A 14015-nucleotide genomic window follows, 5' to 3' on the forward strand; every position below is an offset into this window, starting at 1 on the left:
AGTTCTTGACACAAAAAGAATTGGATGGATTATGTCAATTATGTGTTTCATTATGAAATTGTTTCTCTTACCAAATGTTGACCATAGTTCATACCACTCTTCCCCGCTCAGTCTCACTCTCACACACATCTAAATAAACACAGCTTCCATCAGACCTGTGAATCAGAAAATGCTTTAATGTTCTTTCAAGGCTCAGCAGAAGTAATCATGTGGATTACCACAGTGGCTCATCCACAAAAAGAAAGTGCCATTTGATGTGACAAAAACAAAATTTAATGTTGAACAAATTCAGGCAGTGACACTGATAGAGAGACGAGATGCATAGAGACTCCATGGAACAGGTATAACAGAAAAAAATGACATACAGCACAGAACATAACTGAGGAAAACCCTGAATAACTACAAACAACATTTCTGTGGCAATGATCTCTATTGGCACCAACTATGTAGTTCATGTAGTTCACCATCACGCTGACTACGCTCAACAAATCACATATAGACACGTCATTTTCTAATAATAGAAAAAGAGATTTAGAAATATTTTTATCAGCAATTCATGGCTCACACTTTGAAAACAGGATTTTTCAAAAGGAACCGCAAATTGAGAATAACCTGACAGTGGTGTCTGGATCACTGCGGCAGTTTTCATAGTGGAGCTTCAAATTAGTTAAGTGCAAGTTTTGACTGTTATTACCCAAAATATAGTTTGTAATCCGAGGTCTCACACAAATCTGAACAAATCGTCAAATAAATAATTAAATAATGACAAACATGACAATACAACCAAGGATATGCATTTTTCAGGAAAATCACTTTCCAGTCACAGTAATATATATGAATATATATGTGTTTTTTTTTAAATGTCCATGCTTGGTTTTATGCAATCTGCCTGCTTTAGTCCTGGTCTCCCCTCATGCTACATCTGTCAAGACAAATCAAATTCATTCTCATTCCTAGCTTTAGTTCCTCTCTCCAATTTAAAATAAGACTTCCTCTTTTTTGTCCCCTGAGGCCATGTCTCTAAAAAGGTGACCTGAAACCCAAAAGGGGATCATGAGATGTCCTGTCAAGGGTCCAAACAGAGCTATTGATATGTAGGGATTCTGAATATTGTACATCATCGTTTGAGTTCCAATACAAAACCAGTTTTGATTTACTGAAATTAAGATTGTCAACCTGCAATTTCAACTTTCTTTAACACTGCAACAAAATCCTTCAAATCTCTCTCCCTTCTCTTCTCCTCTTTCCAAACTCTGCACTTGATGTAAAGAGTGTAGGTTGTGATAACAAGTCATCTGACCCATTTTTGCACCCAGCATGTGATACTGAAGTCAACAAGTGCATAACAGCTGCAAAGAAGGGAAGTAGAACTGAATTCAGCCTTTTGTGCTAAGTCGCTCTCTTCTTTTCACTCAGCTGTCATGCCTCTGTTTGCAGATCTGTTATGTACACAGTTCCCCAAATGTTTTATACTTTACGCAGCTGATCTCCATGAAAAATGTGGCCCACAAGCTCTTCCTGGTCACGTTACCTTCCCATCTCAAATCTTACTTTTATCACTGCTATGATGACAAAAATATAAATAAATAAATCAAATGTGTATTTTTCCTGAAAATGAATGTGAATCGTCGGTTTCACATACACAGCAAATTCATCTGTGTTGTAGACAGACAGTTTTAAACAGTATATTAGCTCTGTGAGTGGACAAGCTGTCAGCACCAACTACTACTGAATTATTGACGCTTGTTAACTCTGGATATTTTGCAGTGTAGGTAAAACATTTTTTTAAAAGAAAGAAGATTTGAGAACAGAATGTCGGTTATCAGTCCCACAACAGGTCCTCAACCCCCCACCCAGCCCTGCTCAGCAAGAATCACTTGGCCTGGATCTCTAGTCTACGAGCCGATAATCTGCCCAGACCAGGTCTCGTGTTTCGTCCCTGGGTTGAGATGTGTGATCTTGACCTCCACTGCCTGCACCTTCAGGTTCTTGGGGGGCACCCGGCTGACTTTGTATGTGACCTCGTCACCTTCAACTGGGACATACTCCCCCTCGATGCTGAAACAGAGAGCAGTAAGGGTGATGAGGCATGAGTACAAATAGAGAGTTGTGCTGTATAGATGTATGGGAGGTTACAGAGTGCCCTCAGAAAATAGTTACACCAGAACATTTCTGTGTTTTTTCGCCTTCATGCTGCAAATATGTGTTAATGCACAGGAAGTAAAAGGAGATGACTAAAGAAGTGGTTCTCAATCTTTTTGTCTTATATTCTTATATTCTATTTAAATTTCCTCTGAACTGCACAATAGCAAACAAGTCTGTGAACAGTGAACACGATGCATAACTTCCTATAAATCTGTTCATGGTATGTTCATGGTTTTGCTACTGCTTGTGATTGTCATCACGACTAGGACTCACTAGTTCAAGTATGTGTATTTCCCAAAATATTCTTTGAAAGGAGCGTGGTCGTAGACACACACACTCACACACAGATTTTAGAAGCACAACAGACATCTGCTGGAGATCTGATCGTGAGGACATTGGAGACAAGATAAATGTTTATGCTGCAGATGTTTGGCTATAAAATAACTAGATTTTCCTACATGATGTGTTTGTAGAAATTTCTCTACTTTGCTTTTGCTGAGGCTGTAGTAACATTTGACATACTGCTTGTTCTGGATAAAAATAAAAAGCAGCACAGAGAAGTTGGTGTACTTATTGCAGGTGTCAATGTCCTAAGAGAGTTGGAATTAATAGGTTTCCCTTTTGAAAAAAGTATCCACATAAACTGCGTTGACGCTGCAGATCTGCAGTAAGTTTGTGGTGCTATTTGTGAATCAGCAAACACACAATGTTGTTGTAATCTTCAGAGGCAACTGCTGTAAAAATCTGTATTATTTTGTCTTCTAAATGTGTTTTAATGTTACTGCTACTCACTCTGAAATGTGTGCAAAGATGTCTTCGCCGCCGTGGGAGGGTCGGATGAAGCCATGACCCTGTGACCTGGAGAAATTCTTACAAACACCCTTAAACACTGGACCTGAGTGAGCGCGTACCGTACTGCAGGCAAAGAGACAAACACAAGGAAGCTCTTAGGTTGGAATTACTCATCTCAGTGCACTTACTATACATTTTTTTCTTTTGTGTGATACATTTCAGAGTTCGGACCCTTTTGACAATGCAGGGAAATGTGAGGACACGGAGGGGGATTCATAAAGGAGGTGAGAAGGAAGATGAAGATCAGTTCAAATCAACGCCTACACACTCCCTCATAATGTCACAACACAACAGCCGTAGAGACGAGAACACTAATCTGCTGACTCGCGGTGTAAACTGTACAGTGTTCAGCCTTTCATCACTACCAACCACAGTCTGTAAACCAACCAATACAGCAACTTTCACATCAGTAAAGCAGAACCCAACATTTCCTGGGTTAACTCATTATAGCATTAATGGCATTTACTAACATACAGAAAAGTAGCAATTCCACCATTTAACTACAGACATACCAGCAATGTGGACTTAAAGCATCAAAAGTAAATGCTGAGAACTCATTATGCATTAAATTAGCCTTTATGTGCAGCCTATAAACTCTGTACACTGACATGACATGATACACATAGTGGAGTAAAAAGTAGATTTAAAAAATAGTACAATATTCACTGTCCAGCACACACTTACTAAACTAATCATACTCACGCTGAGTAGGTGCGAGTGCGTTTGGTTGGCAATGGGCTAGGCAAATCCCGGGGCAGTGGCTGCTCCTTTTCTTCCTCCCATACCCGGCTTCTCTCCCTCAAGAAGGGGAAGGAGAGGGTGAGTGAGGCGTTGGGGGAGCGCAGCGGCGTCCCAGAGGGCGACGTGAGGCTGGGGTCTGCCATGTCAGACGTGACAAGGATGTGGAGGGTGAGGAAGGATGGTGTGGACGCAGGGTTTTGGACGCTGCTGCTACTCCTCAAGCCGCAGATGGGCTGCTGACACCGTTGCTGCTGCTGATGTTCTTGAGTGTCTCTGAGTCTGTCTGCTTGCAGCGGCCTGCCTCGGTGCGGGACACGGGCTCAGCAGTTATCCAGGTCAGCGATGTCACTTCAAGTCTGTCAGAAGGCTGTGAGAGGAGAGAGACCACAGGGAGAGATGGGAGGAAGATCAGAGAGTTGTCATGTGGCTTTAGACCTGATGGGGGGGAAAGGAGAGATGAGAGGGGTCAGCCAGCCAGCAATAAGCCTATTCAAGCCAGAAATCACAAACAACTAGGGGACCAATCAAATTAAAATGCCTTCACAGTGTTCTTTATTCGTGTCTAAGGATGTATTATTCAATATATGATACACATATACTTATTAAATTCACATATAATTTATGTAATCAGTCGAGGGGTATCACACTGATCTAAAGTTGGGGTACTTGCTAGGGACTGATTAAAAAAAGACTGATCAAAATCGATGCAGCAGATGAAAAGATATCCTGACTCTCAGTACATAGTCTGGATACAAGAGCAATTACATGTTTTCATGAGAGTGGCCTGGTAAACTCTTAACTCTAAACACAGACATTAACAAGGTGATTTTCTCATACGTGGCAAAAAGGACTCCGACGACCGTTTTCACAGGCTGAGCAGTACTTACATGAAGAGTAAACTGATCTTGGGATGTAAAACCCCAAAATGTGGTGCAGTTCCCCTTTAAACCCAGCCCCAAATTTAAATCAGCGCAGAAACATTCATTTTCTTTTTTCACCTGCTGCCTGTAGGAGTTTCCCTTCGGCTTGGTTGGTAGCAATCTGCATTCGACTGCGATCCCACATTACTACACCACACGGTTTGTCTCTGAAGCCACCCAAGGCATAGCATCAGTAAATGTGGAGATTAATTATTCATATCTACCTGATGTGCATCTCAACTGCACAGTATGTTACAGGTCACCATTATTGTACAGTGACTCTCACTGCTTGGATCCATTCTTAGTTTTTATTTTGTTCTCATCAGCCGGATGTTCATCTATCTATCTTTGTTTTATCATCGTTCACAGACACTAAAATCCTCAACATATCCTCTTTAGTCAGGTGACCTTGTCCTTCATTACCTCCTATTCTGGTTTCTCCCAATAGTGATATTTTCAAGGTTAGAATAAGGAGACAGCAAGCTGATCTCCCGTCATTACTCAAAGGGTGAATTTACACCAGACTCCATTAAGGCAGTCAGCAAACACCGGGTCGTTCTATATGGACATATACATATATATATATGTGTATGTATGTGTGTGTGTGTGTGTGTGTGTGTGTGTGTGTGTGTGTGTGGGTGTGTGTGGGACTTGTATTTACGCCCACTCTCCTGCCTGTGATGAGGCAGGCAGCAGTGACGTCAGAACAGCTGCAGAACACCGCCTCCAGTGGTGCGTTCGTGACGTCAGTGGCCCGTTCCCAAATGATCAGCTCCGTTTATCCTACAGGCGCACTACTACAGAGGTGTTATCACAGCACAATGACATCCAACATGCCTGTTACAACAGTAGTGATGAGAACAAGGAGGGGAAGAAAATGATGATGATGATGATGATGATGATGATGATGAGGAGGAAGAAACTACCATACTGTGAATGGACCCAAACATTCAGAGCAACTCAGAGTTTACACAGCCAACAGACAGCAGCTGGATAACATCTGGATGTGCAGAAATTAACAGAATTAAATGAGTCATGACTCCTCTGGTGCGGGTCGGGGACAAATCTGTTTCCTGTCCGATGGTTATGAAAAACACACGTCCTATGTGTCTATGAATTGTGTGTTTGTTTGTGTGTGTGTGTGTGTGTGTGTGTGTGTGTGTGTGTGTGTGTGTGTGTGTGTGTGTGTGTGTGTGTGTGTGTGTGCGTGGAGTTTGTCCAGAGAGTTGAATTGATACAATTCACTTTCCTCCCAGAGCACATGACCATAAATCTCGCATTTTATCTCACTGCCTTCCCCCTCTGCCTGGTTTTATTCCAGCCAATAGCAGAACGTAAAGAAATGAATCTCGGACACGCAGCTCCAACCATCTCTACAATTTCTCAAAGATGCGTGGAATCAGATCGCTGTTGGAGAACATCACTTAAAAGCAGGGTTAAGACCAGCTGGCCGCTACACATGATAAACAGCTGCACGGATCAGTCCGCCACACAGCCACAGATACACGAATCATAGAGTCTGTCTTCTGGTCAAACATGCGAAGAATATATGGTTCCGATCCCAAAACTGACACACACACACACACACACACACACACACACACACACACACACACACACATACTCTCACACTCCTGCAGCCACTTCAACATGCTCACAATCACAGAAATGTTACTTACCGCTTTGGGTGCGCTGGTAGGCTGAGGACGACCAATGTGCGCGAGTGTGTGTGTGTGTGTGTGTCTTGAGTCGGTGTGTATTATATAACCAATAATTAAATATATAAGTCGACTAAATCCTCGCCAACCGACGGAAAACCCTGATGTGATGGTGTGAGGGTTGCTGAGTCTGCGCAGCTGGCGGAGATTCCGATGGCGTGATGCGACTGTGTGTGTGTGAGAGAGAGAGAGAGAGAGAGAGAGAGAGAGAGAGAGAGAGAGAGAGAGAGAGAGAGAGAGAGAGAGAGAGAGAGAGAGAGAGAGAGAGAGAGAGAGAGGATGACTTTCTTCATTCCTTGTCATGTATGTAATCTGTTGGGAACAGTGTGCTCAGTATATTGTGGGATGTTTTATTTTAAAGGATGTGTCATGTGGAAGACCGGAATCAATGAAATGAATTTTGCATTTCAGCAAATACACCGAAAACATATTTAATGCCTTAGATGTATATAAACACATTAGAAATATGGCATAGTTCCAGCGCATTAGTGGTTTCTGTAAACAATATTTCTGCAACAAGGATCACATGCAAACCATCTATTTCTGTTGATAAAACTGCTATAAAGTCTGACCTAGTTTCACAACAAACCACAACTGGCCACGCAGTTGTCACATGAACCACAGCCTCACTGCGTCTCTGATTGTACAGCAAACACATGCAGGGCTGTGTCCTTCACTGTCCCTCAAACTGTAGGATTTAGAGGCTGGTCACTAATCCTCTCTGATATACCTCCTATAATCACACACAATAACAAATTCATAAAGCACGACCACTCACGCCGATAGCACTCTTGTACTGTGAGACGTACAAAACACCTCATGTGTTTATTTGGATCTTGGTGATACAAATCAATTCTTATATCAACAAAAAAAAAAAGTCACTCGGCCTTACTTCTTTCACCTTAAAATCAAGAGTGTTCAATCAAGTTGTCACATCATTGGTCATCATATTTATTCATCCCCAACAAATGCTGTTTAGCCGTCATCCCAGTCTCAAAAGGCACCTACTTTAAGGCATTTAAAAGTCAGACTCTGTGACCTGTTTTCTTTTGACCTGGGCTCAAAATCTTATGTGGATAATTCCAAATGAACAAACGAATGAATGGGTAGGTGTCCATCAATCACTCCGTTATCAAATATATGGTACATGTAAACACAGGATGTTGAGGGCAGATTAGGAACACAATGAGTCTCAATGTGACAGAGGTCACATCAGTCACTTTAAACAAACAGTACCCTGGTTTAGAGAGCAGCTCCACTTTGTGTCCCGACTGCTTTGCCCAAATGATAAGGTTCTGTGTCTCAGGCTGACACTTCCTCATGTGTCCCGTCAGTCATGAAGGTGGATCTGTTCGTAAACCACCAAAATATCCTCTTCAGCGCTAATTGTTCCACCACGACAGCAGCCCAAGCCCCGGCTCACAGATGGTCCCCTGAAACAACAGTGCAAATGGGTCAGGATGGACATGAAGCTACCGTTGTTCACTTTGGCCACAGCTAAAGCTATTGAACAACCACATTTTTATTAATAAGGCTTATTCTCAGAACTGTATCTTTTATGGGCGGGACAGCCTTTATGAATCTTTTGAACATCAGTATAAGAGCCCAGTTACGGCAGCATTTATAACAGTGACACTTAGAAACAAAACCACTGCAATCGGTAAACACAAAGCGAGTCAGTGAAGAGCTGTCGAGGACAGAAGGAGGGTCCAAAACACTTTCACACTTATCAGAGACATAGTTTTTATTTCAGCAGGTGATGATAATGCAATGATGTCGATGTGTGTTTGTCATGAAGAGCGTTCTTACAATCAGAGTGTACGGTGGCTCTTTCTTCTCCCCACTGTCCTCTGCTGGCGGCGCCGCAGACTGCCCCGGTTGTGCCGGCGCGTCTTTCTCTGCAGTGGCCGGGCCTGTTGGCGACGTATCCACAAAGACTTCATCCGTCACCCGGAAACGGATCTCCTCTCCTTGGTCCATGTAGAGGTCGTGGGCCCCCTCGTCCGTCTCATATTCCCAAAGCCAGACTTGCTCTGCTTCATCACTGGGGCTGTAGCTAAGGGTGGCTCGACAGCTCGGGAGCTGCAGCTACTAAAACTACAGTCACAATCAACCCTGCATCAGACTTCAAATACTATGTGATGCACACGTGGCAAAACTGCTCCTGAAATGAAATCACATCACTTTACTTCATTTATAGAAACATTTCTGCTCAGGATACAATTTTGCTGGCTGTTGAAGTGACTCTGGTGGAATGAGGATGTCGTCAAAGAAGCCCATCGTCACTGTGAAACAGAAAAGTTACAGCGTGCAGTTCAACACAGTGATACAAGCTGGGACATGTGAGCCTTCAGGAAGAGTACAGACTGTCTAATTTTTAGCATAATTCAGACTTTAACTTGTTTTTCAGAACTACACCAGTTCTCATTACATTGAACATTCATGTTACAAAAAAAGCCATGAGGGTCGGACCCACGCAGGCTGAAAAGGAAAGACTGAAGTTACCATGAACTCCCTCTTGGCTGCAGTACTTTATCTTGCCCACCAGGATCTCATCGAGAAAAGGGTGAAAAACGACATACCTGAAATGAACTGGCAGAAAGACCAAAGCAAGATGTGAAAGAAACAGTGGGTGCAGAGTTAAAAGAGACACAGTCCATCAACCCTCACTCTAATTATAACTCAACATCTGAGTACCAACAGTGGGGATTCATCAGAGCTGTTGCACTCATAAAAGGCTCGGTCTTAATGGGGATGCAATATTCTGCAATGTGTCTAAAATCTAAAGAGTAAAGCAAAGTACATGGCTTGATGACCAACGGGAGTGAACGAGCAAATGAGAGGACCCCATTCACAGCCATGTCATCATTATCATCATCATCATACCTTTAGTGTGTGAGGCTCCGTCTCCTGGGAATATATAGGAATCATCCAGTTTAGTGATGTCGTACAAGCAGATGCACAGGCCAACATTGTAGACCACCTGAGGTGACGACAGCAGGTCACAGTTTGATAAACGCAGATATGCTGAAATTAACTGACTGTCAATACACAAATCTCGTAATGCAAAGAGCCTTGATGCTCTTAACTTTAAACACAACATGCTTTGATTACATACACAGTGCAAAACACAAAACGCTCAATCCTCAGAATACACCCACCTCATATTAGCATTAATCACCACCCCTGAAATGCATTTCTGTCCGTCTGTTTACTGTCAGAATGTTGTAATGTATTAGGCTTCTGTTATCAGCTGTTTGTAGTTGTGATTATTACATTTACAAATGATAAAGTCTTGAATAAAAAAAATAAAAAAAAATGCAGTGAAGAACCATAAAAAATCCTCGTTTTACAGTGTAGGACTTCTTTTAGTGTAAAGTCGACAATAACACATTCTCACTCCCCGTCATTTGATTGTAAGTTCGTTGGTTGAATAAAACAAGACATTTAACAGACATCTGCACCTTGGTTTTTAAAGAAACTTTTTCAAAAAAGTAATCAATAGTGACAGTTCTCTTTGGTTAGAGCCCTACTCTGTTTTGATGAGAATGACTCATTGTTTGGAAGCATCATTTGATAATGATCTGTAAACTAGATAAGTAATCTTTCACATCTTTGATCCGCGGTTGTGGACCCGGATCATCTGTGGAGTGTGTCTCTTGTGTTTACATGAATGGGAGGTTGTGTGCCCATGTGCATGATTTAAAATCCTCAAACAAAACACACACACATACTTGTGAGGACTCCTCAATGACATAATGCATTCCCCAGCCCCTTACCCTAACCTAACCTAACCCATCACAACTACATGCCTAACCCCAAACTTAAGCCTGGCATGAACTTTAAAAGTCTTAACCTTAAGACACTTCTTTGAAGTTGTGTGTACACACACACACACACACACACACACACACACACACACACACACACACACACACACACACACACACACACACACACACACACACACACACACACACACACACACACACACACACCTTGTTGGCCAGTTTCTTGTTCAGCTCCTCAGCTATGGCCTCGTTCAGTTGTCTCTGGAAGTTCCACGGAGGGATCCTGACCGTGTCGACCATCTCTACCAACACGAACATGATGCAGCCTGCAGACTGTGAGCAGGTGCTCACTCACACACACATAAACACACATAAACACACACACAGAGACACGCCGGGCTGCTGTGGTGAAACAGCCGCACTGAAGTGTCGCCTGCTTTCAGGACAGCATTTCCTGTTTATCCACAGTGGAGAAGATCAGTGACAGATGTTCACAATCTGGCTAAATAAGCACTAAACTGAAAAATACTCCACGGCAAACTCAGAAGCATCCATGATGTCTCCACGTGATTATTTACGACAGTGTGCTTTTACGACATGTCGCAAAACTTAAAGGTACAGTGCACGTTTTAAAGCTCTAGTATTATTAATATATCATCAGTTTGTCATAATGTGCCATTGGGGTTCCAACAAAACAATTCTTATGAGTATAATGGTATTTTTAGCCAATTATAATGTACAGAGACACAAACATAATGGTACCAAATTATTTGGTTTTTTCTTTAAAGAATTCGAGCTTTATGTTAAAATGACTGAATCCACTGTTTACAAACTGTACTTTGTTAAAATCAGCAATCTCACCTGTTTTACGGCTCAAATTACTGTTTATCTCTTTTTATTCTATATTGTTCTATTTGTATTTTTCAATGGATTTTTGAATTCCATAAAGTTGTAAAACATTTACCTCTTTGTGTTTACAACAAAGAGGTACAATAGTCATGAAATCCATTCACTAAAGTCCCATTAGCTGTTTTGTTATTCAAATCTGTAAAATGGTGTTTGCTAGTTCCTACTCTAGTGGGCCCCAATGAGCAGGTTTGGGAAACACTTCTGTAAATAAGGTGCCATTCGATTTGAGTTTGACAAGGAAACAATGAAATGTAGGTTCTGGGCCAGTCTATTCAGCTTTGCATTTGGGAATTTACCCAGAATAATAATAGCACAGTATTGGCTAATAAGAGAATGTCGATGAATGTCAGAGAATGTATGTCAAGAGTGTAAGCCACAGACTTTATAGCAGCCTGTTGGAGTTTGCAAAGAGCACCTGAAGGCAGCACAAATGAAGCCATTCTTCCTCAGCTGCTGAATCACTGCAATACTGACAATCACATAACCGTTATTAGTGATTTCATCAAAGAAAAACACAAAAACATACACTGTAGAATTTTGATGTTTATTAATTTAACAATTTCTATTTTGTAAATTTCAAGATACTTTAAATCTCTGCAGGCATTTTAAATCATCTACAACGTGAAGTTAAATGCTGAAACAGGAGTGTGAGCGGAATCATCACTATGAGAAAACATCTGTTTATACACCATTTTTTTTATTTACTGCATCTGAATAAATGAAGCATGTTAAAATGTTTGATTTCAAACACATCCGAAGAAGCCTGACCCGACAGAGCACACCTGAGTACAAAATGACACAATAGGCATGCTACCACACAATGCCTTCATGAGCAACATAATTTGATTTGTCACTTTACAGTAGCGCTTTTTAAACTCAGAGGCTTGAAAACCAGTGAACAACAAAGCGCTATCGTACATCACAGCATAAGCAGACTGTTTCAAAAGCGGCTGTTTTAAATGTTCAAGGATGACTGACTGAATCACTGTTTTTTTTTTTTTAAATGTTTGAAAAATAAACATTGATCCTGGTGAATCCTGTAGGAGACACCACCCCGTACATAATCAGGTAATTATGGACATAGTGATATATTTGAAAGCTCACATAATAATGGGTGATTTTTCAAACATAACTTATGAATAACGATGATTTTTTTTTAACATTAGGCATCTTTGGCAGTAAATCTGATATACTGATGAGGAGCGTTTAACCATCGGAGTGATGGGCTTTAATGAGGGCAATAAAATGTGAAGATTGATGAAGTGTTAAGCAGTTAATTACATGAACAGATAACCTCTAAACGGAGGTATCAATGTCCCTAAAGTTGTGCTGCTGCCATCTCAAATCATCACTGTCCCTAATAAAAACTAAAAATGAAGAAAAATACACAAAACTACAAAAAGCCACCTTCCTAACAAATCCCTTTTCACTGTCACAGTCCAGGAGCAACCGACAGCTACAATCCAATCTGTGCTTTCATTTAACTCACATTCCACTTGTCAACTGGTGTGTGAAACCGTTAATTAGATTAATGGAGATTCACTTTAATGAGGACTTCAGAGGGGACTCTGTGTCATGACATCATATATTATGACGTTACAAGAGTTAACGGCTTTCGTTTAGACAGGCAGCACACAGCATCTTACTTGCTTTCTCTCTCTTTGTGTATATATATATATATATATATAGAATTTATTATTTATGTACACACCCCTATACAAAGTGCAGCTATATATCACACCATTAACACACAGGTCCAGACTTAGTAGCTTTTTAGTACAGAAGGATTTACACCTCAGGGATTTTTTTTTTTTTTTTTTTTTTTTTTTTTACAGCAGAATGAAGAAGTGACGGATTTAAAGACTTTCTGGACGATGATAAATAGAGGACCAGCAGCACTCCCACATAAAACATAGAAGCAATTGCCTCAAATGTTCCTAAGCCCACAACAATATATAATCACATAGTTTCAGTGACGCACACTAGGTTTACATCATGGCATAAACTCTGGTTCATTTCATGCCAAACGTAATACAATAATCTCGAATGTAAATTTTATACTGAAAACTCAGGTATCAGTAATGAATATCACAAGTTCAGTCCTATAGAGCCACACACAGTAGCGAAGTACGCAGTAAGAAGAGGAAAATGTTTGCGGAGGATGAAAAAAGTGTGGCAAAACACACCTAGAACTACTTTCCTAACTCTACAAAGTGCTAGTATACAGGCGTCTGGACACTAGATTGTGCGTTAGTTTGTGTAAGAAGACAGCAGGCCTTTTCATGCTATGAAGGGCCAAACCTCAACCTGAAACATTCAAAACACTGAAAGACAAACACAGTCCGTCATCTACTTGAGTCAACTTCACACACTGGCGGCTGCAAATGATAGTGAGGACTATCTGAAAGACTTAAGCATAAAAAAAACCAATGATGACATGGTGCTAAACTGATCCGTGAAGCTTTATTCCAGAGGGAGCTAAGACCTGCTGTAGAGGTCTTGGCTGTTTTTGTTGACTTTTTATTAAACTGCTGCACAGCAATTTCCTATGGGCACAGAAGATATCCCGTGTCTATATGCTTGCCTAGTTCAGCTTCGATGTCTAGCAACACAAATCTGATTACAGCCTGTTTCTCTACACATATCAGGTTGTGGTTTGGACTGCATGGACCAGCCTGGTGAGTGTAAAAAAGAGAGACGAGGCTGAGCAGAGAGGGACAGACATGCAAACACAGACCGAATTTAACCTGATAAAAAACCATCATGCATCGCGCACACACACACAGAGGAAAAAACACGGATGGAAAGAGTGCTACTGCACACTCACAACAGTAATTTGTGTTGTGGGTTGTTGTACCAGTCAGAGATGGACAACCACACAGATATCACACAATGGAGTGTTATAAAAGACAGAGAATGAGCAAGCAAGCATTGGAAGA

General features: G+C 41.2%; 2 protein-coding genes across 2 annotated transcripts; both read right to left on the reverse strand.

The window, feature by feature from the left end:
• Positions 1-250: 250 nt before the first annotated feature.
• On the reverse strand, positions 251-4241 carry LOC139216687 (cold shock domain-containing protein C2-like). The gene is made up of 3 exons (XM_070847894.1): positions 3700-4241; positions 2938-3060; positions 251-2058 (listed from the first exon to the last, which is right to left on the reverse strand). The coding sequence occupies exons 1-3, from the start codon at positions 3879-3881 to the stop codon at positions 1896-1898; spliced, it is 468 nt and encodes a 155-aa protein (XP_070703995.1). The 5' UTR covers positions 3882-4241; the 3' UTR covers positions 251-1895.
• A 2922-nt stretch (positions 4242-7163) lies between these two features.
• Positions 7164-10728, reverse strand: polr3h (polymerase (RNA) III (DNA directed) polypeptide H). Its single transcript, XM_070848080.1, has 6 exons — positions 10375-10728; positions 9263-9359; positions 8882-8968; positions 8598-8661; positions 8186-8420; positions 7164-7809 (listed from the first exon to the last, which is right to left on the reverse strand). Exons 1-6 carry the CDS (start codon positions 10483-10485, stop codon positions 7759-7761), a joined length of 645 nt encoding a protein of 214 aa, XP_070704181.1. The 5' UTR covers positions 10486-10728; the 3' UTR covers positions 7164-7758.
• Positions 10729-14015: the final 3287 nt, after the last annotated feature.

Source organism: Pempheris klunzingeri, chromosome 17, assembly GCF_042242105.1.
Source record: "Pempheris klunzingeri isolate RE-2024b chromosome 17, fPemKlu1.hap1, whole genome shotgun sequence".
Lineage (NCBI taxonomy): Eukaryota > Metazoa > Chordata > Actinopteri > Acropomatiformes > Pempheridae > Pempheris > Pempheris klunzingeri.

Excerpts from the sequence above, each read along its gene's own strand:
- polr3h (XM_070848080.1), bottom strand. The coding sequence starts at position 10,485 with ATGTTCGTGTTGGTAGAGATGGTCGACACGGTCAGGATCCCTCCGTGG. Across the intron at positions 9,360-10,374 it reads ACAAGAAACTGGCCAACAAG|GTGGTCTACAATGTTGGCCT; the intron begins GTGTGTGTGTGT and ends TCGTCACCTCAG. Across the intron at positions 8,969-9,262 it reads CGGAGCCTCACACACTAAAG|TTCATTTCAGGTATGTCGTT; the intron begins GTATGATGATGA and ends TCTTTCTGCCAG.
- LOC139216687 (XM_070847894.1), bottom strand. The coding sequence starts at position 3,881 with ATGGCAGACCCCAGCCTCACGTCGCCCTCTGGGACGCCGCTGCGCTCC. Across the intron at positions 3,061-3,699 it reads CGCACTCGCACCTACTCAGC|TACGGTACGCGCTCACTCAG; the intron begins GTGAGTATGATT and ends CTTTGCCTGCAG. Across the intron at positions 2,059-2,937 it reads ATCTTTGCACACATTTCAGA|CATCGAGGGGGAGTATGTCC; the intron begins GTGAGTAGCAGT and ends TCTCTGTTTCAG.